The sequence below is a fragment of the Drosophila innubila genome, chromosome X, assembly GCF_004354385.1.
Source record: "Drosophila innubila isolate TH190305 chromosome X, UK_Dinn_1.0, whole genome shotgun sequence".
Taxonomy (NCBI): Eukaryota; Metazoa; Arthropoda; class Insecta; order Diptera; family Drosophilidae; genus Drosophila; species Drosophila innubila.
In genome coordinates, this window is record NC_047626.1 from 38,209,498 (window position 1) to 38,236,915 (window position 27,418).

Sequence of the window (27,418 nt, forward strand, 5' to 3'; positions counted from 1 at the left end):
ACATGACATTTACATAAATGTCAATATAAAATAATAAAAATAAAATATTAAACATATATTCAATATAATATGTCAATATATTAATAATTTATAAAATTTTTGAAGTTAAATAATAATTTGAAAAACATTAAAAAATAGCTAAAAAATCAGGTAACAAAAAAGTTCTCCCCGGCGGGAATCGAACCCGCAACAAAACTTTAAAAAATATTAAATGACAGAGGTTTAACATATTGAGCCAGACTTGCACATATCCGCTTAGCCTCCCAAATTGACATATTTCTTCTTTTATTACTTAATTACAAAATTAAAAAATTTTATTTTAGCCTTTAATCATCTTAATAATACATTTATTTATTTTAAATGAAAAAGAAAACACGAACATTTTTTGACCTCCCGTCTCTTAGCACGCTACGCCACAGAAGCACATGACTGATCGGAAGCAAATTTGTTATATGTATAATAAGTTAACTCAATTTTCATGTTATCAAGTTCTTCAAGATTTTATTACTTGCCAACGCTCGCTCAAATCAAACAGTAAAATTTATTATTTCAATATCTTGACTATTTACTGTCCGATCGAAGTGAAATTTTCAGCAAAAATCTAGAATACTTTTCTCTTCGTCTTTGCAAAATCTTAAGTCTCTAGCTTTTCAATTGCTCTTATAATTTGGATATGAAATTTTTTGTTTGATTTGTAGGCGGTTAAGTGGGCGTGGACAAATTTTGTAGCATACTTCATCTGCCTGCAATATAGAGCAACCTCCATACCAAGTTTGGTGTCTCTAGCTTTAAAATTGTTCTTATAATTTGGATATGAAATTTTCTATGTCGATTTTTGGGCGGTAAAGGGGGCGTGGTAGAATTCTAAAACAAACTTGATCTGCTTGCAGTATAGAGGAACCTACATACCGAGTTTGGTGTCTCTAGCTCATATAGTCTCTGAGATCTAGGTATTCATACAGACGTCAGGACGTCAGGACAGCAGGACGTCAGGACAGACGAACATTGCTATATCGACTCGGCTATTGATGCTGATCAAGAATATATATACTTTATAGGGTCTGCCACACCTCCTTCTGCTTGTTACGCACATTTTTTTTAAAACAAACTTAATAGACCCCTGTCCTTTTTTTTAGTACGGGGTCTAAGAACACGAAAATTGGCATTCTGCACTGTGCGTAAAAAGGTTGAGCTACTACGAACATTATAATTACTTTTTCCTGCTTTTTTTTTAATTTATATTATTATTTACAGTTTTTATACAAACTTAATTTTTCGTCACAAGATTGAAGGTCAGAAATTTTGGGGCTGGAATATGCTTTCGTCACTAGACTTTTACCTCGTGTAGATGTTTTTTTTGTGGGATATCAGAAATTTTTGCAGTTTATTTTTTTGACATTATATTATAACTAGCACTAATGCAGACAGATAACAAAATATCTAAATTTAAAAAAATTAAATTATGGAATTTCTTTCATATTTAAAAAAAAAAATTGTTTTCTTTAATAATAAAGAGCACAAGGGGGCTCTGCGGTGAGGTGCGGCTACAACAAAAAACCCTTAGCCCAGGTACTGTTTTATGAAAGTTGATTTTCGACCAATTGCTCCTATGGCAGCTATATGATATAGTGGACCGATTTTAACCAAATCTGGTTAGAATGTACAAAATCAAAACTAATGCATATTCTATGACCAAAAACTATTTTTTTTTTATGGCAGAGTTTTTTTTTTAATTTTTTGAAATTTGCCTTTTTTCTTGCCGTTTTTAAGAGGTACGCCCATTTTTGTCATCATTAGTCGAGAATGACAAAACCGATTTTCAAAAGCTTTCCTTTTCCTAAAAGCGAATGAATATATCTGTAATTCATCCATACACAGTCTTAGATTTAAAACAGTAGTTTAAAAACTATAAATTTTTGAATTAAGAAAATGTTGTTTTTTTTTTAACTTTTTTTTAGCTTTTATTACTTTAAGATTCAAGGAAAACTCGAAAAAATTCTGAACTTCGATTTTAATTTTTTTTTTTTGCAAAGCTGCATTTATTGAGCGTCAATTCATTAAAATCTATGAAGAAACGGCGAATTGATACAATTTTACATCTATGCATGTTTTTCTTGATTTGCATGACTTCCTTGTGGAGCGACATGATATTTAGTATGCAATTTTTTTTTGTGTTTTTTAAGATATCCTAACCAAGCTCACAGACTTTGAATTTGTTATTGTCTTACACATTATGACCAAAGTTGGTTGAAATCGGTCGAGTATATCATATAGTTGCCATAGGAACGATCGGTCGAAAATCAAAATTTAGTGTAAAAAACTGTTTGTTTTTAAAGATATTTTAACTAAACTGACAGAATATGCATACATTTGTTATTTGAACTATTAAATTTGCTTCTATATATATAGCTATATTAATTACCCATCGTTAAGTATGTTTACCGTTAAAATCGATGGAAAGACGTCTAAGTTATTAGTATATAAACAATGAAACAAGTTTTTCGCAAAGATTGATTTTCGACTGATCGGTCCCATGGCAGCTATATGTTATAGTGGTCCGATTCCAACCAAATTTGGACAGGTTGTATAAGACAATACGAGATTCTTAATTTGAAAGATTGGTATAGATAACTTAAAAAAAATTTTTTCGTATTAAAGGTAGCTAATCGACGTTTGGTACGATCATTCCTATGGCAGCTATATGATATAGTGATCCGATTTCAACCAAATTTGATAAAGATGTAATGGGCAATTACAAATACCCAATTAATAAGTTTGATTGAGACCACAAAAAAAACCTCTACACGAGGTAAAGTCTAAAGACGAAAAAAAAGTCTAGCATTAAAATTTTTTATATCCAATTTTGTGAATCACAAATTTCAGTTTAATATAAAAATTTTATATAAAAATAAAAATTAATAAAAAAAAAAATAAAAACGAAAATTGGCACTGTGCACTGTGCGCAAAAAGGGTGAATGTCTTTGTACATAAAAATAACTTTTTGCGCAGTACAATTTTCGTTTTTTATTTTTTTATTAATTTATATATATTTTTTTTTAATTTTTCTATTAAACTGAATTTTGTTCGTCACAAAATTGGATATCAGAAATTATGGGGCTAGAAATTGCTTTCGTCACTAGACTTTTACGTCGTGTAGAGGTTTTTTTTGTGGGATGCCAGAACTTTTTGCATTTGCTTTTGACATTGTTACTTTATCATTAATGCAGACATATAGTAAAATATATAAATTTAGTTGTTGAACCTATTTCTTATTTAAAAAAAATTTTTTTTCTTTAATTATAAAGAAAATCTAGGGGGTTCCGCTACAGCCGAGCATACTCTTCTGTCGGAGACCCCGTACTTACTATGAAACAAAAAGTTTTTCATACTAAGACTTAGCATTGGACCGATCAGTGCTATGACAGCTACATGATATAGTGGTCAGATTTGAACCAACTTTGGTCAGGATATATAAGACCAAGTTAAATGCATATTGTATTAGTTTGCTTAAGATTTCTCATAAAACAAAAAAGGTTTTCGTACTAAGACTTGGATTTCGCCTGATCGGTCCTATTACAGCTATATGATATAGTGGCTCGATTAGAACCAACTTTGTTTAGGATGTATAAGACCAAGTTAAATGCATATTCTACAAGTTTGGTTACGATATCTCATAAAACAAAAAAGTTTTTCTTGCTAAGACTTAATTTTCGCCCGATCGGTCATATGACAGCTATATGATATAGTGCTCCGATTTGAACCAACTTTGGAAAGGAAATATAAGGCCAAGTTTTATGTATATTGTATAAGTTTGGTTACGATATCTTATAAAACTAAAAAGTTTTTTATACCAAGACTTAATTTTCGCCCGATCGGTCCTATGCCAGCTATATGATATGGGGGTCCGATTTGAACCAACTTTAGACAGGGTATATAAAATCAGGTTTTACATATATTCTATCAGTTTGGTTACGATATCTCATTGAACAGAATAGTTGTTCATACTAAGACTTGATTTTCGCCCGATCGGTCCTATGACAGCTATATGATATAGTGGTCCGGTTTGAACTAACTTTGGACAGAATATATAAAACCAAGTTATATGCGTATTGTATCAGTTTGGTTAGGATATCTCATGAAACAAAAAAGTTTTTCATACAAAAACATAATTTTTGACCAATTGTTCCTATGGGCGCTATATTATATAGTGGTGCGATCGAAAAAAGAAACAAGCTTGATCTGCCTGCAATATAGAGGAATCTACATACCAAATTTGGTGTCACTAGCTTTAAAATTGTTCTTATAATTTGGAGATGAAATTTTCTATGTCGATTCTTAGGCGGTAAAGGGGGCGTGGCCAAATTCTGAAAAAAAACTTGATTTGCTTGCAATATAGAGGAACCTACATACCAAGTTTGGTATGTCTAGCTTTTATAGTCTCTGAGATCTAGGTGTTCATACAGACGGACGGACAGACAGACAGACGGACATTGCTATATCGACTTGGCTATTGATGTTGATCAAGAATATATATGCTTTATAGGGTCTGCCACGCCTCCGTCTGCCTGTTACGCACATATTCGTTAAAACAAACGTACTTTTTTTAAGTACGGGGTCTAAAAATGTGTTTTTTAATTATAAAGAAAACTTTGGTGCTCCGACCCTTGCTCGCTTCGCTCGCGTTGCTACAGTCGAGCATACTCTACTGTCTAAGACCCCGTACTACTATGACAAAAAAATTGTTCGTGCAAAGACTTGGATTTCTTCCGATCGATCCTATGACAGCTTTATGATGTAGTAGTTCGATAAGAACCAACTTGGGTCAGGATCTATAAGTCTAACTTAAATGCATATTCTATTAGTTTGGTAACGATATCTCGTAAAACAAAAAAGTTGTTCATACCAAGACTTAATATAAGACCGATTGGTCCTATGACAGCTATGTGATATAGTGGTCCGATTTGAACCAACTTTGGTCAAGATATATACAACCAAGTTAAATGCATATTATATTTGTTTGGTTAAAATTTCTCATAAAACTAAAAAGCTTTTTACAGTAAAACTTGATTTTCGCCCGATCGGTCCTATGACAGCTATATGATATACTGGTCAAATTTGAACCAACTTTGGTCAGGATGTGTAAAACTAAGTTTAATGCATATTGTATCAGCTTGGTTGGGATATCTCATAAAACTAAACAGTTTTTCGTACTAAAACGTGATTTTCGACCTTAAGAAAATTGTGTTTATTCAGTAAACAGGTAATATCCTTTAAGCCACTCAGCCAAAATTTATGAGTCAAATACCAAAAATCGCAAAATTTTACGTACTACAACATGCTCAAATTGAATAAAAATCGTTAAAGCCGTTTTGTCAGAAATCGCCAAAATCTAAGCTAAATAACCTTATTTGACCTGTAAAATGTGACCTGAGTACTTAAGACAAAATAGAACGCCTAAAAGCCTTCAAACACACCTTTCCAATGATATATAGAATATATCTGTAGCTTCTATGGTTTGGAAACTGTTAAGGTTTCAATTTTAGCGGGATTCAGCGCTTTCCCGCTAAACTAGCGTTTTTTTTCAAAGAGTCGTAGAACAAACATTTCTAGATTGTCGAAAAGGAATAAATCCCCATCATTACATCTAAGCTTTTTTAGCGCTTTTGATACAAACAGACAAGGAAACAAACTGACTTTTCATCTCATTTTGAGAAGTCCACTAAAAATTTCAAATTTAATTATCTTTTGAAATAGTTGTCGGATTTGGGTGATTATTATCTTTTGAAATAGTTGTCGGATTTGGGTGATTCAGGTATCAATCGACGCGTATTTTTGATAATATTTAAAAAATATAAAATATAAAAAAAGACGGTCTTACCCGTTGAGGGTTAAATTTAAAAATCTGTCCCGTGTAGAATTTGAACTCCCATTTTTAGACCCCGTTCTTAAAATAAGTACAGCGGTCCATTTAGCTTACTTAAAAAAATTTGGCAGAAAGAGGCGTGGCTGACCCTACAAAGTATATATATTCTTTATCAACATCAATAGCCGTGTCGATATAGCAATGTCCGTCTGTCCTGACGTCCTAACGTCTGTATAAACACCTAGATCTCAGATACTATAAGAGCTAGAGACTCCAAACTATGTAGGCTCCTTTATATTGCAAGCAGATCAAGTTTGTTTTAGAATTTGGCCACAGCCTCTTTAACGCTTTATTATCAACATAGAAAATTTCATATCCACATTATCTCAGAGACTATAAAAGCAAGAGACGCCAAACTTGGTATGTATGTAATGAGGTAACACTGGTCATTTGACGCAGGGTGGCATGCCCGTCTATCGAATGGTATGCCGTCCCTAGGAACTGACGATCATCACTATATTGGCGAAGTGGCAGCAATAAATTTGTGTATTCATTGAAAATTGCTAAAAGTTGTTTACTTAACTATTGAAAGTTATCTCAAGTTCTATTCTGATTTTTCTCATTTTATTCATTCATATAAAATTGCTCGATTATTATTATTATTTTATTATTATGATTTATAAACTGAATTAAAACAATAAATCTTACATGGAGGCTCAACCGCGTCGAGCAGCCACATATATTAATAAATGAATAAATTAATGTAAAAGTTGAAATGTTGAAAACGTTGTAAAGCAGCTAGTCAGAATTTAAAAACTAAATACGGTACAAGTTGAACATTTTCCTGAAAGTTGTGAAATCATGCACCACTCAAATAAGAAGAAAAGCAGCGCTACGCCTAAAACTGCTACACAAAAAACACCGCGAAAAAAATACTGCCCAAAAGAAAGAAAACAAATCGACAAAAGCGGAGTAGACGAAGACGGCACGTTTGAAATAAAGCGTCGAAGCAAGAAAGCTGATCAAGAAGAAGAAAATGAGATAGAAAGAGTGACAGAGCATAAGATGTGTTGGTGACAACTTAACAGGAAGAAGCAGAAAACACTTTAACTGAAGCCAAGACAAACGCAGATAATATGGATAAAGAAAAAAGGATCAATGATGATGAAGACGAGAAAAACATCAATGGAGAACAAAACGTTATGAACAATATGTATTACGCAGAAACACACACACATGTGCATAATAACGAATTGTCAGCTCTTATAAAAAATTTTAACAGAGAAGAATGACTATAATCAATACAAAAACAATATTTCAATTAAGGCTTTTTCGAAAACAAAAAACACAAATTGTTGCTAAACCATAAGAAGCGAGCGTCAGAAAATTTTCATGAATATATTTTACAATTGCGTAAAATAGCGGATCTTGGACATATTGAAAATAAGTCAATCATAAGCTACATTGTGGGCGGCCTAGAAATTCGAGATGATTTGAAGTTTCCATTGTAGAGTGCGTCCTCTTTTATAGAGCTACTGACTCGGTATGAATTAGTAGAATCAGTTGCCAAAATCAGTTCGTTTAAGAAAAGCCGCAAAAATGAAAAACGGGAGAAAAACAACAAGAGCAACAACAACAAAATTGTTTTAATTGCACCTCAAGAGAGCAGAATGCAAAGAAAAGACAAAATGTTTTAAGTGCAATGAAAAGGAAAGCCGCGTTAAGTTAATTTAAATCGGAAAAACTAATATGTAGTGTTTAATAGATACGGGAGCAGACGTTTCATTAATGCGAACAGAAATATATGAAAAGACATTCAGTGGTCAAAAGTTGCAAAAGAATAACATAAAACTTTTCGGATTGGGTAATGTTGCTACTTCAGTATTGGGTGAATTTTCGGAAAAAGTTGAGGTGGATGGGCTCGTTAAAAATCACACATTGCTTGTTGTTCCTGATGCGAATTTAAATTTTGACGTAATATTTGGATTCGATTTTCTTAAGAAGTTTACGATCAAGTTAGATGCATATGGTTACACGTTTGAGAAAGCACAGGAGAATGCTGAAAAAGATAATACTGATATGAATGTTACCAGATTGGTGAGGTATAGGGGTATAGAGGTGCGCCCACTTTTGTCATCATTCTCGAGAAGAAGTCTGGACAAATAAGCAGTCCCGGACAAACAGCGGGTACGATGTTCACCATCGTACTGGCAACGTGTTTGTGTTGCCGACTTACAAAGCGTAGCCTCACAATTTCCCAAACTTCTCCCACAAGTACCTACCCCCATACTCACTCCTCATCTTATTCCGGGCCGGACTAAGTGTGTTATTCGGACCGTGCCGAGAGTCAGCCTGGCTGGGGGCCCGGGTTAACAACTAGCTCAGTCGTGAACGGTGGGAGCCACGTGCAGCACCGGAGGCACAAGGCGGAACAGCGGCTCCAAAGAGGTCAAGCAGCCATCGGATGCAGCACGTGGAACGAGTGAGCGGCAGCAGGACGCTCCACACGAGCGCCCAAGCACGTCGCAAGCAGAAGCAGCTTTGAAAAAAAAAATTAAAATCGAAGTTCAGAATTTTTTTCGAGCTTTCCTTGAATTTTAAACTAATAAAAGCTATAAAAACATTATTTTCTTAATTCAAAAATTGTTAGCTCTTAAACTACTGGCTTAAATCTTATACTTAAACTTAAACATTCGCTTTTCGGAAAAGGAAAGCTTTTGCCATTCTCGAGAAATAATGACAAAAATAAGCGTACCTCTAAAAAACGGCAAGAAAAAAAAGGCAAGTTTAAAAAAATTCTAAAAAAAAACTCTGCCATAAAAAAAAACGAAATGGTTTTCGTCGTTTGGGCCCCCATATCTATCCAAAAAAGTCGGTTTGGTTCAATTCAGATTTGGGCTGTTGCCTAGTGTAATCAGCGATAAAGGAGCAGCCTTTACTTCAAAGCAGTTTAAGGAGTTTTGCTTAGAACACAAGATAGAGCACGTCGAGACAACCACTGGTATCCCGAGAGGAGATGGGCAAATAGAAAGGGTCAACAGGGTTATACTATCAGTGTTATCAAAACTGTCAGCAGCTAGACCGCCGAAGTGGTATAAATATACCTCGCAGGAGCAAAGAGTGATCAACTAAATTCACTCATTTCGAAATTATGTTTGGCGTCGAAATTCGAAACGAACCTGAAGCAGATGTTGGTAGAGAAGAGAAGAAGAACATGATCAAATAAGATTGGAAGCCAAAGTACATATTGGAAAAGCACAGAACACTTATAACAACAACAACACGGTTACCAAGTAGCAGACTTGGTTGCCATAAAAATCACACAATTCGTTAACGGCAATAAATTGGGCAACAAATACATTGGCCCGTACGACATTTTTTAAGTCAAGCGTAATGGCAAGTTTGACGTAAAGAAAGATGCCAAAAGTTGTGTAATTAACGATTGAAATTTATCTCAAGTTCTATTCTGATTTTTGTCATTATATTCATTCATTTAAAATTGCTCGATTATTATAATTATTTTATTATTATGATTTATAATTGGGGGTGAAATTTCAATGATTACAGCCAATGGGGATGCTGGGGCTTTTTGGTAAAATTTCTTACTTTTTTTCTAAAGTCCTAAGGTAAAATTTTACAGGTGAAATAAAGTTTTTTAGCTTAAATTTCTGACAAAACGGCTCTAACGATTTTAGTGTAGTGCGTTTTTTTGTATATGAAACATAAATTTTGGCTGAGGGGCTTGGAAGACATTACCTGTTATCTGAATATATAAATTTTTCTATCGGTTGAAAATCACGTTTTAGTACGAAAATCTTCTTGGTTTTATGAGATTCTCAACCAAACTAATACAATATGCATTTAACTTGGTTTTATATATTCTGACCAAAGTTGGTTCAATTTGGGCGGAGCCCCCTAGATTTTTTTATAATTAAAAAAAAATATTTTTTTAAATATGAAAGAAATTTAACAACTAAATTTATATATTTTTCTATCTGCCTGCATTAATGATAAAGTTACATTGTCAAAACCAAAAGCAATGTCAAAATTTCTGATATCCCACAAAAAAAACCTCTACACGAGGTAAAAGTCTAGTGACGAAAGTAATTTCTAGCCTCAAAATTTCTGATATCCAATTTTGTGACGAACAAAATTCAGTTTAACATATAAAAGTTTGAAATAAAAATAAAAATTGCTAGAAATAGCTTTTGTCACTAGACTATAACCTCGTGTAGAGGCTTTTTTTTGTGGGATATCATATAGCTGCTAATCGGACGAAAATCAAGACTTAGTATACAAAACTTTTCAGACTTTTATTCTTGATAAGCATCAATAGCCAAGTCGATATAGCAATGTCCGTCGGTCTGTCCGTCCGTCTGTATGAACACCATAAAAGCTAGACATACCAAACTTGGTATGTAGGTTCCTCTTGATTGCAAGCAGATCAAGTTTGTTTCAGAATTTTGCACGCCCCCTTTACCGCCTTAAAATCTACATTGAAAATTACATATCCAAATTTTAAGAACAATTTAAGAGCTAGAGATTTAAGATTTTGCATAGACAAAGAGAAAAGTGGCCTAGATTTTTGCTGTTTTCTTAATCCGATCGGACAGTAAATACCAAATATTCAAATAATAAATTTTGTTGTTTGATTCGATGATGGAGTGTTGTCCTCGTTCCTAGGAACTCACAATGTTAAAGTCCACAACGTTTTTCATACAATGTACACAAAGTTTCCCTATCGATTAGGGAAAAATCCATATGGATACCACAACTTTTCCTTAATGTCTGGAACTGCTGGGTTCATAAAATGAAGATTTTGTTAACATATTATATAACAAATTGGCGTTCGACCAGTCGTGGGCTTCTGTGGCGTAGTGTGCTGAGTCACAGAGCTCAGGAGATGGTTGGTCAGCCGGTCATGAGTTCGAGCCCTGGTAGGAACGTATGTTTTTTAATTCAATAATTTTGCTTTGACATTCAATGTGTATTTATAAATGTTTTGGTAACATATAATGTTGAAAAAAATTTTTGAAATTATGAATTACCGTGTGGCTCAATTGGTTGCGCCACAGAAGCTTTGAATTTACTTTTAAAATTGAGTCGTAAATTCGATTCCGGGCTCTGTCAACGTTTTATTTTGTTTTATGATTAAAAAAATTTTTTGTTTGTTGTTCTATATGTATGTGTGTTCTTAACAAATCTCGAAAATGCACCTTTCGCTTGGGAAAAATCAAGTCTTTAAGATATGTACCTTAACCAAACGAGCAGCATATGAATCTGGGTTATTCTTTTAAATTATGACCGAAGTTGGTGCAAATCGGACTTCTATATCATACAGCTGACATAGGCCCGATCGGGCGAAGTCAAGTCTTAGTATGAACAACTTTTTTGTTTTATGAGACATCGTAACCAAACTGATAGAATTTGCATTTATGTCTCCGATAGTTAAGTATGCTTGACTGTAACACCGCGGGCGAAGAAGGCAGGGACTAGTTTGAGACTGCAGCGGCTACTCTGATCATTGCGTCACGGACCATCATTTAAATAGAACTTGTTAAAACTAAGATGAAATGCGCCAAGTAAAAGGTGCAAAATCTAGCGGACATAGCAGAGAAAAAAGGCGAACTCTTCTTTTTATACCCGGAGCCCGTTGAAAATGTGCAAACAAGGCTATAATGTATTTGGCAGAATGTATGTAACAGGCAGAAGGGGGCGTGGAAGACCCCCCAAATTATATATATTCTTGATCAGTAACAGCAGCCGAGTCGATTTAGCCATGTCCGTCTGTCTGTCTGTCCGTCGATATATATATATTTTTTTTTTCAATTTACATTGCCTTTATTTATTAAGGGCCGTTTTCTCATTATAATTTTAAAGCCTACTTTACCCATAAGGAACTTTACCCTAAATATAGGCGTTAACTTTTTTCGTTCTCTCATCTTGATTTAAATATAACATTTAGAATTGTGACTAAGTCGGCAGCTCAGTTCCACAAAAAGGGTCACACTTTTTAGAAATGAGCAACACTTGTCGGAAAATTTGGCGCAAAATTTAATATCCTGAAATTTTTAAGTGAATTGTACCTATATCTCAACCACTTTAAGAGCTAGAGCAACCAAATTTGGACTACAGACTACCATAACGATGGTGTATTTCAAGAGCCTTTCCAATTTTTTCCACGCCACTGTTGTCAAATGCAAATCGCAAAAACAATATATTCCACCCACCTTTTTGAATATAGAACTCTTTTGTTATTAAATAACGTTTCGTGTTATTTTTAGCTATTATTTTGCTTATTCTGCGTTAAGCCTAATTCTCCGTTAGCTAGCTTTCTCACTCTATCTTTGTGTTGCTTTTTGTTTACATTCTGCATTTTTGCGTCAGTTTGTAACCAAGTATTGTTTTTGTCGTTTTCTGCAATCTTGTTTTACATTGGCATTTCGATTTGCATTTCCTTGTGAGCTTTCGCACCGACTAGAAAATACTCTATATTACAATGACATCAGATTTGGTCTGTTATTTTAACAAGTGTCAAGTTACTGATTCCAGGGAAGAGTTTACTGCTTGCTACTTCTGTGACTGGACCTATCATTTAAAGTGTGTTGGTTTAACAACTAAAGTCAAGTATTATTTTGAGAAACACATTGGTTTGAGATGGCGTTGTGAAACTTGCCGGGAAATTGAGGTTCAAGTTCTCAAATATATGGAGCGAACCAGAGAAAGTTTTAAGGACTTATCGAAGCTTTTTCATAAAGCAAATGTCGTTTTTTCGGATTTGGAGAACTTGTTCAGTAATTCGTTATTATTGAATGAGGAATCTAAACGGTAAAAGAGTAGCTCTGCTTCGCGCCATGTGCAGACTTCTTTTTCGATCCCGCAATCAGACCTGGATCTGCAGCAATCAAATACAAATTCCATTTCTCAATCATCCAATTTATTACCTCAACATGCTAGGACCCACCATGACCCACATGTGAGTGAAATATCTGCCTCACAATCAACATCTGTATCAAATAGTGTAAGTCTAAATGTCACGCCGATACGGCAGCCAATCCACTGACAACCGTACCGCCTCGCCTGTCAATGCCCCTGCAAGGCATACCCCCGCCGAACCCTAAGAGACATGTTTTTATCTCTAGGCTTTCTAAAGATCAGTCTTCGTATGATGTTAAGGCTTATGTCCAAAACAAAATACAACTAATTTCCTCTATTTCTGTAGCTTACCAAAAAGTACGAGGCCTTAATAGTAAGCTATCTAGACTATTTCTAAACAGTCATTCCTTTGACTTTGACATCATCTGTTTTACTGAGACCTGGCTCAAACCTGCCACATCAGATTTTTGTATTCTTTCTTCTAAATATACTACATGTAGATGCGATCGTATTACTCGAATTAAAGGTGGAGTACTGTTGGCTGTTTGCTCCAATCTCCCCTCGGAACCGATTCCAACCACTTTTAATTCGGACATTGAGTTCATTAGTGTAAAAGTATCTTTCAATAAATTTTCTATTTATTTAACATGTCCTTACATTCCACCCCTTGCTGATGAGACAGTATATGCTACTCATCTAAGCGCTATTAAATATATATCATCTTTAGTTTCTGACACTGACTTGCTCTTTGTCTTGAGTGATTTTAATCTGCCCGATGTTAAATGGATCGCCTCAAATGGCTCGAATTTACTTATTCCTGATAATTCCGATAGCTTTATTGATGGTCTCTCAGAGCTATCGTTGGTTCAGATCAATCCAGTTCGAAACTCTATTAACAGGACACTCGACCTGCTATTTGTATTGGATTCTTCCGATATCATTGTATCTAGGATTGACATCCAACTCTTAATATTAATATAAAAAATGCGCAGACGGTGTTTTAGAAAAACAGATTTCAATAAGCTAAACAATCTGATTTCGCGTATGGATTGGTCTGAACTATACGTATGTTCTGATTTGGAAAATGCCATTAAGCTTTTTTATAGAACTGTAAAATCTTTACTTGATATCTGCGTTCCGCTTGTATCTCCTATCAGTTCTGCTAGACCTCCTTGGTTCTCTAGAGAACTATCACATTTAAAAAGTGTAAAATCCAAGCTATTTAAAAAATATAAAAAGTCAGGAAATCCTTACGATTTCTCTCGACACGTAAATACCAACTCAAATTTTCTGGTACTTAACTCTCAGTGCTACAACAATTACTTACAACGTTGTAATGTTGAATTCTCTAGAGATCCTAAACAGTTCTATAAATTTGTAAACTCTAAACGCAAAACTGTATCATTTCCATCATCTCTCACCTTTAATAACGATCAAGCTAATCCTGACCAATCCATAGCCGATTTGTTTGCCGACTTTTTCCAAACTACATACTCTACGAGTAGTCCCCATGCTGGTCACTCTTACCCTTACATGCTGAACAGTATAAACTGTATGTACAGTCCCGCAATCACAGAGAGCTCGCTTCTTTGTGAGCTTAAATTAATTAAGCCAGTACGAGGTGTGTTCAAAAAATATCGCGAATTTTGAATTTTCGCGGGTTACGTATATTCGAATTTTGATTTTTTGTGGCGTTATGTTGGTACTCATGCCTCTCTTTTATGCCGACAAGCTCGGCCATTTTGAATGTTCACTTATTTGTTGACAGCTGCTTTGCTTGCACGTATTTTGGATCGTCTTTGATTTTTGCCTATTAAAAAAAATGGACCAAAGAACCTGTATAAAATTTTGTGTGAAAAACGAAATTAAGTGCGCGGATTCATTCCGAATGTTGACTGTGGCATACGGAGAAGCTACCTTGGACCGAAACAACGTTTATCGGTGGTACAAAATGTTCTCAGAAGGCCGAGAAGATGTGAACGACGAAGAGCGTGCCGGACGCCAAGTTCGGTCGAATGGGAAAGTTTTGCTGACAGTTTTCTTCGATTGCAGGGGCGTGGTGCATCATGAGTTCTTGCCACAGGGTAGAACGGTCAATAAGGAATATTACCTACAAGCTATGCGCAATTTGCGCGAAGCAATCCGCTAGAAACGCCCGGATTTGTGAAAGAACAAAAATTGGCTTTTGCATCACGATAACGCCCCTGCTCACACATCGTTGCTTGTGCCCGACTTTTTGGCCAAAAACAACACACTAATGATGCCGCAGCCACCGTATTCCTCAGATCTGGCCCCCTGTGACTTTTTCTTGTTCCCTAAACTGAAGAGGCCCATGAAAGGATGACGTTACGCTACGCTTGACGAGATAAAGACGGCATCGAAGGAGGAGCTGAACAAGATAAAAAAAAAATTATTTTTTGAAGTGCTTCGAAGATTGGAAAAACCGTTGGCACAAGTGTATAAAATCTCATGGGGATTACTTTGAAGGGGACAAAATTGATATACATGAATAAATAAATAATTTTTGAAAAAACACAAAATTCGCGATACTTTTTGAACACACCTCGTACATTCACCAGGTTCCGATGGTGTGCCTAGCTCCGTATTAAAGTACTGTGCGGATTCCTTGTGTAGACCGCTACGTAAGTTATTTACTTTGTCAATTGACCCTTCATCTTTTCCAAATCTATGGAAAGACTCTTATATTATCCTTCTTTACAAAAAGGGTATTAAGTGCGACGTTCAGAATTATAGGGCTATTGCTAAGCTTTCTGCAATTCCGAAGTTGCTTGAGAAAATAATAACTTCTCATCTTCAAAATTTATGTGGGTCTATTATCTCCCCTACTCAGCATGGACTTATGAGATGTAAATCGACAACCATTAACCTTCTTGAGTTTACTTCTCTTGTGATTAAAGGGTTCAAGAAAAAGATGCAAATTGACGTTATTTATACGGATTTTAGTAAAGCTTTCGATTCTGTAAATCACTCCCTACTAATTCATAAGCTTGATCTTCTCTGCTTTCCGAAAAATCTTCTTCTTTGGATATCCAATTATTTAAGTAACAGAGCTCAAAGAGTTAGTTTCAAAACTTTCATCTTGGCCCACTTCTATTTACGTTATTTATAAACGATCATCCAACTGTTCTATCTCACTCACGTGCACTCATGTATGCGGATGACGTCAAGCTTTGTTTAACCTATAGTGAACCTTTCTCTGATAGGTTTTTGCAAGCGGACTTAAACGCACTGTTTCTTTGGTGTCAAGCTAATTTTCTAAATTTAAGTAGCTCAAAATGTAATGTAATGACTTTCTACAGATCCTTTCGGCATATTTGTCAGTATTCACTTAATGGCATTATCTTGGAATGCTTAAATGAATCCGAAAATGATTCTAATCGCACGGTAAGTGATTTGGGTATAATTCTAGATCATAAACCGAAGTTCGATAAACATATTGCTGTTGCAGTCAATAAAGCAATGGGAGTTCTTGGGTTTATTAAGTGATGGTCCAAGGAATTCGATGATCCTTATATTACTAGGCTTTTATATACATCTCTTGTTTGCCCGATTCTTGAGTATGGGTCATGCATTTGCTCCCCTCAATACGAATCACATTGTGCCAGGATACAATCTTCGCTTACTACTAAAGCCTCTATATAAGTATTTCTAACTAATCTTACTAACTAACTAATCTCTAATTTTTATCTTGTTCTGATTAGGTTTTTCTGGGCTTTCCCCAATCCTTGCAATAAATGTTCGACCAATCGTTTTCTTTTTCATTTTAGAAAATATATATAATATTCCAGAATATTTATATTTATATTTACATTACACAGTAATATTCTAATTTATTTGTTAATTTAAATATATAGTTAAGTGCCGGCTGCTTATAGCTTGACAATAAATAAATAAATAAATATCAGATATACATCGCGGGAATAAATTAGCATAAATTACGATAAAAAGATCAGGCTCCTAAAGGCTTGCAATAATTGATACACTGTATGGCGTTGCCCTTAGCAACACCGAAATAATCGTAGTTGGCGAATGTTAAGCCCGATGGATGACTTGCCCTGTAACTTATAGCTTGCCTGCAACTAAATTTTTGACAAGAAAATCAAAGCTCCCTTAAAAGCCATTTTGTCTAGACGGTAAGGTTGATAGCAAGATGATAAAAACGGGCCATAATCTTCTCCAAGAAAGACTTATAATTTATCAAATCTTATATTTAAGCTTTTAAGCCATGTTGACTTAATCTGAGCTACGGTGCCCCAAGGGTTTATTGTTGGGCTGTAAGGTCGTTTCGTTAAAAACGGGTTCGACTGCAAGCCCGAGCTTATCACCGAGCAAGAGGATTTGGGTGCAGGGATAGCTTAATGTTGTAGTACGGCTTTTGTCGTGCTATGTCATCTTTGACGTATACAACGTTCAAATTTCTATGAATATTCTCGTTTCGAGCATACCATGGTGCCCCAGTGATAGTCCTCAAGATTTTTAATTGTGCTCGCTCGATGATATCTATATTGCTACTGCACGCGTTTCCCCATAGCTGCGAGCCGTAGGTCCACACTAGTTTTATGGTGAAATTGTAAAGTAGGACCTTGTAGTCCAAGCTGAGAGGAAATCGGGGCTCAAAAGCCTATAAAGGTTATTGGCGTTCAGCTTAATCTGCGTTTTCTTTGATTCAATGTGACGACGCCAAGACGACGCCTATCAAGATGAACGCTAAAGTACGTTACTTCTTTGGCTTGTGGGAGTTGCGTATTAGACAGTGCTAAGGGAGGACATGTTTGCATGTTGAGAGTAAACGTGATGTGTTTACACTTTTGTTTATTAATTTTAATACGCCAGTCGGCCAGCCATTTCTCTACTACCGCCAAATGTTCAGCTAGACGTGCTGTTGCTTGAGTGGGGCATCTGGAGCGACTAAGGATTGCGGTGTCGTCAGCAAACGTAGATGTTGTAAGCCGCTCGTTTATGGGGATGTCCGCTGTATATATTACGTATAGTGTTGGTCCCAATACACTTCCCTGAGGAACTCAGCTTCTATAATATGTTCATCAGATGTAGAAGTGTTGCATCTCACTGCGAAGACTCTATTGTAGAGGTACGACTCGAGAAGCTTATGAGTGTACACAGGGAGCGTCGTTTTGATTTTAGGCATGAGACCATCAAGCCACACTCAATCAACGGCCTGGGAGACGTCGAGGAATATTGCACTGCAGTATTCCCGATGTTCGTAAACTGTACGTATTTCTGATGTTATTTGGTTAACTTGCTCGATGGTTCCATGCTTTTCTCGGAAGCCAAATTGATGTGTTGGGATTGTGTTGTGTGTTCTCAGATGAGGAATTATGCGCGTCAAGAGGTATTTTTCAAAAAGCTTAGACAAGCACGGTAGTAGGCTAATTGGTCTATACGAAGATGTTATTGAATGATCTTCTCCAGGTTTAAGAATCATTATAATGAACGATTTATTCCATTTATTTGGAAAGAAGCCGAGTGTTGTAATCGCGTTGAACAGTTTAGAGATGAGGGAAGTAGCACAGTTTGGAAGTTCAATGATCATTTTTTAAGTTATAAGATAGCAGCCTAAGTTTTCTTTGGTTTCATCTGTTCTTTTATGACTTTTACAATTTCATTTGGACGAAATTCAGGTGGTTTACGTTCGCCAGGACTATGAGATGCACAGGATGAGAGTAAAAAGGAATTTATTGCGGGATTTGGTTGTAATACATTACGTAGGTGAGCAGCACATTTGTTAGCTCTGTCTTGTCGCTACGGGCCCAGCAGCCTGAAGAATTTCTTATAGGCGTTACCGTTTCGATCGGCGCTCTTAGCGTAGGGTGAGCCCTCCGCAAAGGATGCTTGGTGCTGGTTGGTGATAATTGCTCTATGTAGCGGCGATGGGCATCTGCTTTTTCTTGCTTTAGAGCTGTGCTGAGTCTGCGTGAAGCATCTTTGAAGCGTTGTTTTGTAGATGGCGACCGGTGAGACTGCCACTCACGTCGCAATCGTCTCTTTTCCATAACAAGTTGTTATATTTGAAGATTAGTTTTGCGTTGATTGGTCTGCACACGCTTGTGTTGTGGAGTAGAGATTTTAGCTGCTGCAACAAATACAGATTCTAATTAATCAGCAGAGCAGTCGATGTCCGCTTCGATGTTGAACTGCGGAGCAATATCGAGGTGAGAGCTCACGTATTTCTTGTACTTGAGCCAGTTGGTTCTGTGCGTTGTTAGTCTAATAGGATGTTCCACATATTGCGGGGATTGGAGTAGATTTAATAACACGGGGGAGTGGTCGGATGAAAGATCCAGAAGTGTTACGGCGCTTATCAGATTGCGTGGGATGTTTTTTGTCACAGCAAAATCTATTAAGTCTGGTTGTTTGTTAGGGTCTGCTGGCCAGTTTGTTTATACCCGGGGAAACATAGTTGAGTTTGTTGCTTGATTTTATGATTGCGTTGTATAACTGCCTTCCTTTTGTGGTCACAAGGTGAGAGCCCCAGTGCGGGAGCTTCGCATTGTAGTCTCCTGCTGCTATAAATCGCTGACCCAGTGAATTGTTGAATTGCATGAATTGATCTTTAGAGATTCTTAAGCGGGGAGGACAGTATACAGCGGCAATAGTAAGATTGCTGATGTCCGACAGTACAATTATAGATGTGGCTTGTAGATAGTTTGCCGCAAACCTTTAGCGGAATTCATGTTTGATGCGGTTTCTTATTAGAATACCGGTTTCGCCGTGTGGATTTCCATCCGGATGATCTGTGCCGTAGAATATGTAGCCTCGTATTTGAAAGTTATATTTGTTAGTAAGTTATATTTTGGGATTGTCGTAAAGGAATTGGGTAAGTTCAAGTTTATGCCGTGAAACAACGTTGGCGTTCCACAGAGATTTTCGTAGAGGCCCCATTGATTATTTGGATTGTTGAGATGCAAGCATCTGTATCAAGGTGTTTTTTTGATTCTGCATAAGATTTTGCATAGCTGATCTCATAAACGACATGAATTCCATCATACCTTGTTCTAGGGTGAAAATCATCGCTTCAATAGAGCTTTGTGACTGCTGCATGGGTTGCTGAGCGTTATCCATACCTGAATCGTCTTGGATTACACTTGGGGGCGCTGCTGAGGGAGTTGATTTTTGAAGGCCAGACTTTAAAGCATTAGCGAAAGATATGACGTTGATAGTGTTTGCGGGACCAAATAAGAACCTGGCGGCTTTGGAGAAAAGCTTTAGAAAGCTGGAGCTTGGGATGCATTAACTGCACCTGGCAGGTGCTAATGGCGCGCTGTTGCTAATCGTCGAATACGGTGTTTTAGTTCCTTGTACACTGGACAGCCTCTGTAGTTGTGTAGCTGTGTGATTTCCACCGGAGATTCCGCACTTTTTCGCACTGGGGTCATTCTTGTTGACTTGGCAGGAATCAGGGCCATGGGAGTCTCCAGAAGCTACACATACCGAAAGCAGCGTGCAGTACGTCCTGGTATGCCCATATGCGTGGCAGTTTGAGCACGTTTGTGTTGTTCCTCAACAGTGATCCGGCGATGCAGCAGGAGCTGTAGTTTGTAGATCGGGTGAACTTTTTTTTTTTTTTGTGCTTTACTATCTGGCTTCAGCTCCACTTTGAAGAGAGGTTGCGGTATTTTGCTTTTGCTTAAATTATTTGTGACTCTCTTAGCGAGAAAGCCTTTATCTTTTAACTCACTTGCGACCTCGAAATGGGTTACATCCGGTTCAATACCTATAAGTACCACTTGCAGTCCCTTGCTGAATTTTAGTTGGTAAGTGTAGAAGTTTTTTATAGTATCATTTAGATACTTAAAGATTCTACGGAAATGCTCCTCGTCTTTTGATTGAAGCTTGATTTTGTGAATATTCCCTTTAATAAAAAGGAACGACATGAAAATTGTTGTTTCCAACGAGATCAACAATCTTGGTCACCAATGCGTTGAATATCTTCTCCCGAATGTATAGAGGTGGGGGCTTTAGTTTCTTTGGTCCATTTCCAGCTTCGGTAGGCTGGTCGTGGACAGTATCAGCCAAAGGTGCAAACCTATTTTTAATGTTTACTGGGTCCCCAGCAGTTTGGTTTGAGTCACCGCGGTTTATTAGCTCGGTACCCAAAAAAAATAGGTAGTAGAGCCTATTAGATTCGTGGAAATTATGGTACACTAATTTGAACACCTTTATTTGCCACGCCTCCCAAATTTCCTGTAATTGAAAAAAAAACTTAAATATCCAATTTAATGTGTAGAGATTTCAAATTCAGCACACGTACATATAAATTTCCATCTTTATAATGTATGCTGCAAATTTCATTGCCATCGGATAATAAACAACGAATATATTAATCAAATAAGTTTCGGCTTGCACGCCGTGGTACGCACAGTCTGAAGGGATGGGGGTAACAGCTGGTATACTTGTTTTGTTAATGCTATTATTACATAATATAGTTTTAGATATACATGTTATATTAACATAGTATAATATATGTTCGACATGTTATATGAATGTTATGTTAATATACAATTCTTCTATTAATTCAATTGTTCAATAAATTATGTTAATCTATAAATGTTAAATTTGCATATATTTATGTATGTTTGATGGTAAGTATGTTAAATTTTCTTTTATTTAAACATTTTGAAAGTTTAAAGTGTCAATTTAATTTAGCTTCTGTACGAATTGAAGTTTTTTGAATATTTATTTATTTTATTATTGGTCATTAAATCTAACTGCCGCAAAGATGTGGGTAGCGAGCGTATAACTGTCGAGTGGGCTCGACTGTAGCCCTTCCACACCTCACCGTAGCGAGCAGGGGGCGTAGCCCCCTTGTTTTTTTTTTTTTTTCCCCGTATTTTTTGTGAGCTAAGTTTCGGCTTTATTTGAATGTAGCGGTCCATTCTGGTCTGCCTAGCCGAACCCACTAGTTTTGACGCTGCGCTTGCAATCGAAGCAGTAGTTGAAAGAGCTTGCGCTTGGTCAGCAAAAGATGGTACGACGACTGTTGACATAGTTAACGTTGTTGTTGCCGTAGCGTTAGCTGCAGCGACTTTTGAGGGCAAATTTGGTGGTGATAGTGGTTTCCGCAGGGAGGGTCGGCAATGGAGAGGCACACTCTTCGCTCCAGGTTTTTGGAGCTGTAGTTGGTAAAATCGGAGTGCAAGAACGCGCTCTTTTATCTTCTACGGCTAAGAGGTTCTGCTTTGATTCTTCGGCTGTATGTGGTGTTGCGCCGGAGATATTGCTAAAGTACGAACTATTTTTGGCTAAAGAGAGTCGCCGCTCGTCTTGCTCGCGCTGATCGCGCTCATCAAAGTTAACACTTGCTCAATTCAATTTCTTTTTGATTTGCCTATAGTTTATAATTACACTTTCAAATCTAAATTAATGATCGTGCGCATCGCACTAGGGGGCTCTTTGCCTTGATTTAGATTTTACCGCACTTGGGTACCATTTAGTTTTGATTAATTCGGAGCGCTTTAAAGAAACACGTCTGCACGGTCCGACGGTTTGTTTTACATGAACAATTAGTCGAAAATGAACTATTAGTACGATAAAGTTTTTAGTTTGTTGAGATATCTTAACCAATCTGATAGAATATGCATCTGAGCGGGTATTATACATCCTGATTAAATTTGGTTCAAATCGGTCCACCATATCATATAGCTGCAATCGCAATAACGCTCAATCGAAAATTAAGTCTTAATAAAAACAAGGGGGCTCCGCCCCCTGCTCGCTTCGCTCGCCTACCCCCGGCTCGCTTCGCTCGCGGTGAGGTGCGGCTACAGTCGAGCACGCTCGACAGTAGGATACCCTGAGCCCATGTCCTCTTTTATAAAAGTTGATTGTTGCCCATTTTCAATGGGCTCAGGGTATTAAAAATTACACACGCTAAACTATGAACAACTTTCGGTTTTCTGAAGTCACTGTGCTTATCACTGCAGACTACGTTATTAATGCCTCACTGAACTAATACATCACTCGATTACGATTACGACTTGCGATTTACCAATTTATCAATTTCTAATTAATTTTAAATAAGTTTAATATAATAAACTTTAATATAATAAACTTGTTTAAAATTAATTAGAAATTGATAAATTGGTAAATCGCAAGTCGTAGTCGTAATCGCTTGCAATCGATGTAGCGTGTGTCAAGAGTAGCCACAAACTACAACTTTGCTCAGCCTGCAATCTGGCAGCACCCATTTTCCTCTCCTCTCTCCACTTACGCAACAAATTCAAGCCTGCCAAAGGCTGCTGCAGTGCGCGAAATTTGAAATAAAGGCAATGTCTAATTTTATGAGATTCTTAAAGCGGAAAATAATAAGTTTTTTTTTACAACGATAATAAGCAGATACTTATTATATATATGTGTAAGGAATCGAAAATATTAATAATTAAAATTATTATTTTGCAGCTTTCAGTGCTCGGCAAAGATGCAAGATAGTGCTGCAAAATGATCGCTATTTCTCTCATGCAATTTCATACATACATAGCTATCAGCTTCTGCTGATTTTTGCCATGCAAAAATACATATTTATATATTAACACAATTATATTTTAATCAAATTGTATATTTGTATATACATAAATTATACATTAACATTTTCATTACATGATATCGATAATATTTTTGCTTATCGCTTAATTCTTATTTGGTACCAAAAAAAAAATGGGTACTTATTCGTTCTGTCTTTGTGCGCGCCTTGCATACAAACGTGAACATGCTGTCTCGCTCGCACGTTTGATTTGCCATCCAAATGTAATTATTCAACTAAATCTAAATTCCGAAATAACTTCTTTATTTATGGGTCAATCGCTTTGAAATTTTCAGGGTCGTTTAATACGCATACTTCTCAACTGATTGTTCAGTTAGGGTGCTATGTTAAAAATTGCGCCTGTAAATCGTTATTTTTCAATTTGTGGGCGAAGGGGGCGTGGCATCAAAAATTGGAAACAAACTTGACCTGCGTATGGTATTCACAAACCTGCATTCCAAATTTGAAGTCTCTAGGTCATATAGTACTTGAAATCGAAGCCCAAAAGAAAATTGGTACTATTTCTTACTGTGTTTGTGCGCGCCTTGCATACAAACGTGAACATGCTGTCTCGCTCGCACGTTTGATATGCCATCCAAATGTAATTATTCAACTAAATCTAAATTCCGAAATAACTTCTTTATTTATGGGTCAATCGATTTGAAATTTTCAGGGTCGTTTAATACGCATACTTCTCAACTGATTGTTCAGTTAGGGAGTGCTATGTCAAAAATTGCGCCTGTAAATCGTTATTTTTCAATTTGTGGGCGAAGGGGGCGTGGCATCAAAAATTGGAAACAAACTTGACCTGCGTATGGTATTCACAAACCTGAATTCCAAATTTGAAGTCTCTAGCACTTACAGTCTCTGAGATCGACGCGTTCAAACAGACGGACAGACAGACGGACAGACAGACGGACAGGGCTAGATCGACTCGGCTGTTGATCCTGATCAAGAATATATATACTTTATGGGGTCTGCCACCCCTCCTTCTGCCTGTTACATACATTCTGCCAAACACATTATACCCTTTTTTGCCCATTTTCAATGGGCTCAGGGTATAAAAAGTTTTTTGTATTTTGAGATTTCTTAGCTAAACTGTTAGAATATGCAATTAAGTTGGTTTGAACATTCTGACAAAATTTGGTTTTTTCGGATCCATATATCATATAGCTGCCATAGGAACATTTGGTCAAAAATCAACTTGAGTACAGTATTTATTGTATTTATATGTTGTATATTATTTTTCAATATTCCACAATTTTATGACCGGCATTATGACTACTATAGTGCCAACTTATTTTACAAAATTTTCACAACTATATTATTAAATTAATTAACCTAAAAAATGCATTTAAACATTTGCCAAAAATAACGTGCTTTCTTCATAAATTGCACACATTCCAAAAGATCGTGTTCTCCTTAAATGTAACGGATTTTTACTAATTTTGAATTCTTTAAAAATCTGTAAGTCCGACGTTCTTTCACCGATCTTAACAGTTGATATGGTTTTATGTTATACAGTAAGAGATAACTAACAAAAATAATATATATTTTTTAAATAACTATCTTTTGGGATTATATCACAGTTATGTCGGATTTCTTGTGTTTTTTGACCGATTTCTCATAATAGATCGTCGATGCGCGGAGGATGACCTCAAAAAAAAAAATTTTTTTTTAACACATAATGCTTTTATATCGTATCATCCATTGACAATACAACGTTTTCGAAAATAAAACAAAAAAATAAAATTCACTTCTCCCTATCGTGCACACATATGTACATAAATATACATATTTGTAATTAATAACACAGCCACACAAAATAAAAGTGATGCTCTGATCTGAGGGTCTCACTATGCTTACTATATGGATTTTGGGTCGCTAAGTCCGAATCCATTTTTCCCCAGCACGTCAGGTACTCGAAATAACCCAAAAAATCCAATATGGCAGACACTTTTTTGAAAAATTCATCATTCAAAATCTACCCCCAGATCAGAACATCACTTATTTTTGTGTGGCTGTGTAATTAGTTTTTATTTATTTTTATTTATTTATTGTCAAATTATAAGCAGCCGACACTTAACTATACATTTGAATTAACAAATAATATAAAATATTACTGTGTAATGTAAATGTAAATATAAATATTCTGGGAGTATCTAAAATGAAAAAGAAAACGATTGTTCCAAAATTTGTTGCAAGGATTGGGGAAAACCCAGAAAAACCCAATCCGACCAAGATAAATATAGAGATAAGTTAGCTAGTACGATTAGTTAGAAATACTAATATAGAGGCTTTAATAGTAAGCGAAGAACACTCGAAACTAATCGTACGATATAGATTGTTATAATCAGCACACAGAATACGAAGAGGTTCATGCAAAGCCCAGTTAGTGGTGCAATGCGGAAGATACAGAGGGTTAAAGTTACGAGTTAATCTAAAAGGTATGTTGAAAGTAATATCTTCCATCAAACTAACTGAGTCTACTTGACCCTGTAGTAATTTATGGACGAACATTACTCCAAGCATAATTCTACGATAAGTAAGAGAGGGAAGATTGATTAAGCGAAGTCTTCAGATGAAGGCATCTGAATTTCTGAGTTCCAGCTCAAGCCGCGAAGAGCAAATATTAAGAATTGTTTTTGAACCGATTGTATCCTGGCACGATGTGATTCGTATTGAGGGAAGCAAATGCATGACCCATACTCAAGAATCGGGCAAACAAGAGATGTATATAAAAGCCTAGTAATATAAGGATCATCGAATTCCTTGGACCATCACTTAATAAACTCAAGAACTCCCATTGCTTTATTGACTGCAACAGCAATATGTTTATCGAACTTCGGTTTATGATCTAGAATTATACCCAAATCACTTACCGTGCGATTAGAATCATTTTCGGATTCATTTAAGCATTCCAAGATAATGCCATTAAGTGAATACTGACAAATATGCCGAAAGGATCTGTAGAAAGTCATTACATTACATTTTGAGCTACTTAAATTTAGAAAATTAGCTTGACACCAAAGAAACAGTGCGTTTAAGTCCGCTTGCAAAAACCTATCAGAGAAAGGTTCACTATAGGTTAAACAAAGCTTGACGTCATCCGCATACATGAGTGCACGTGAGTGAGATAGAACAGTTGGAGGATCGTTTATAAATAACGTAAATAGAAGTGGGCCAAGATGAAAGTTTTGAAACTAACTCTTTGAGCTCTGTTACTTAAATAATTGGATATCCAAAGAAGAAGATTTTTCGGAAAGCAGAGAAGATCAAGCTTATGAATTAGTAGGGAGTGATTTACAGAATCGAAAGCTTAACTAAAATCCGTATAAATAACGTCAATTTGCATCTTTTTCTTGAACCCTTTAATCACAAGAGAAGTAAACTCAAGAAGGTTAATGGTTGTCGATTTACATCTCATAAGTCCATGCTGAGTAGGGGAGATAATAGACCCACATAAATTTTGAAGATGAGAAGTTATTATTTTCTCAAGCAACTTCGGAATTGCAGAAAGCTTAGCAATAGCCCTATAATTCTGAACGTCGCACTTAACACCCTTTTTGTAAAGAAGGATAATATAAGAGTCTTTCCATAGATTTGGAAAAGATGAAGGGTCAATTGACAAAGTAAATAACTTACGTAGCGGTCTACACAAGGAATCCGCCAGTACTTTAATACGGAGCTAGGCACACCATCGGAACCTGGTGAATGTACGAGGTGTGTTCAAAAAGTATCGCGAATTTTGTGTTTTTTCAAAAATTATTTATTTATTCATGTATATCAATTTTGTCCCCTTCAAAGTAATCCCCATGAGATTTTATACACTTGTGCCAACGGTTTTTCCAATCTTCGAAGCACTTCAAAAAATAATTTTTTTTTATCTTGTTCAGCTCCTCCTTCGATGCCGTCTTTATCTCGTCAAGCGTAGCGTAACGTCATCCTTTCATGGGCCTCTTCAGTTTAGGGAACAAGAAAAAGTCACAGGGGGCCAGATCTGGGGAATACGGTGGCTGCGGCATCATTAGTGTGTTGTTTTTGGCCAAAAAGTCGGGCACAAGCAACGATGTGTGAGCAGGGGCGTTATCGTGGTGCAAAAGCCAATTTTTGTTCTTTCACAA

At 36.2% G+C, this 27,418-nt stretch overlaps 1 protein-coding gene across 1 annotated transcript in view; it reads right to left on the minus strand.

Annotated features, from left to right (window-relative positions):
* Nucleotides 1-20,210, minus strand: part of LOC117794103 — a 192,094-nt gene extending 171,884 nt beyond the window's left edge. Inside the window, exon 1 of the mRNA XM_034634585.1 lies at nucleotides 20,165-20,210. Within this exon, the coding sequence (XP_034490476.1) occupies nucleotides 20,165-20,184 (20 nt within the window). The 5' untranslated portion in view covers nucleotides 20,185-20,210. The remainder of the gene's footprint in view (nucleotides 1-20,164) is intronic.
* Nucleotides 20,211-27,418: the final 7,208 nt, after the last annotated feature.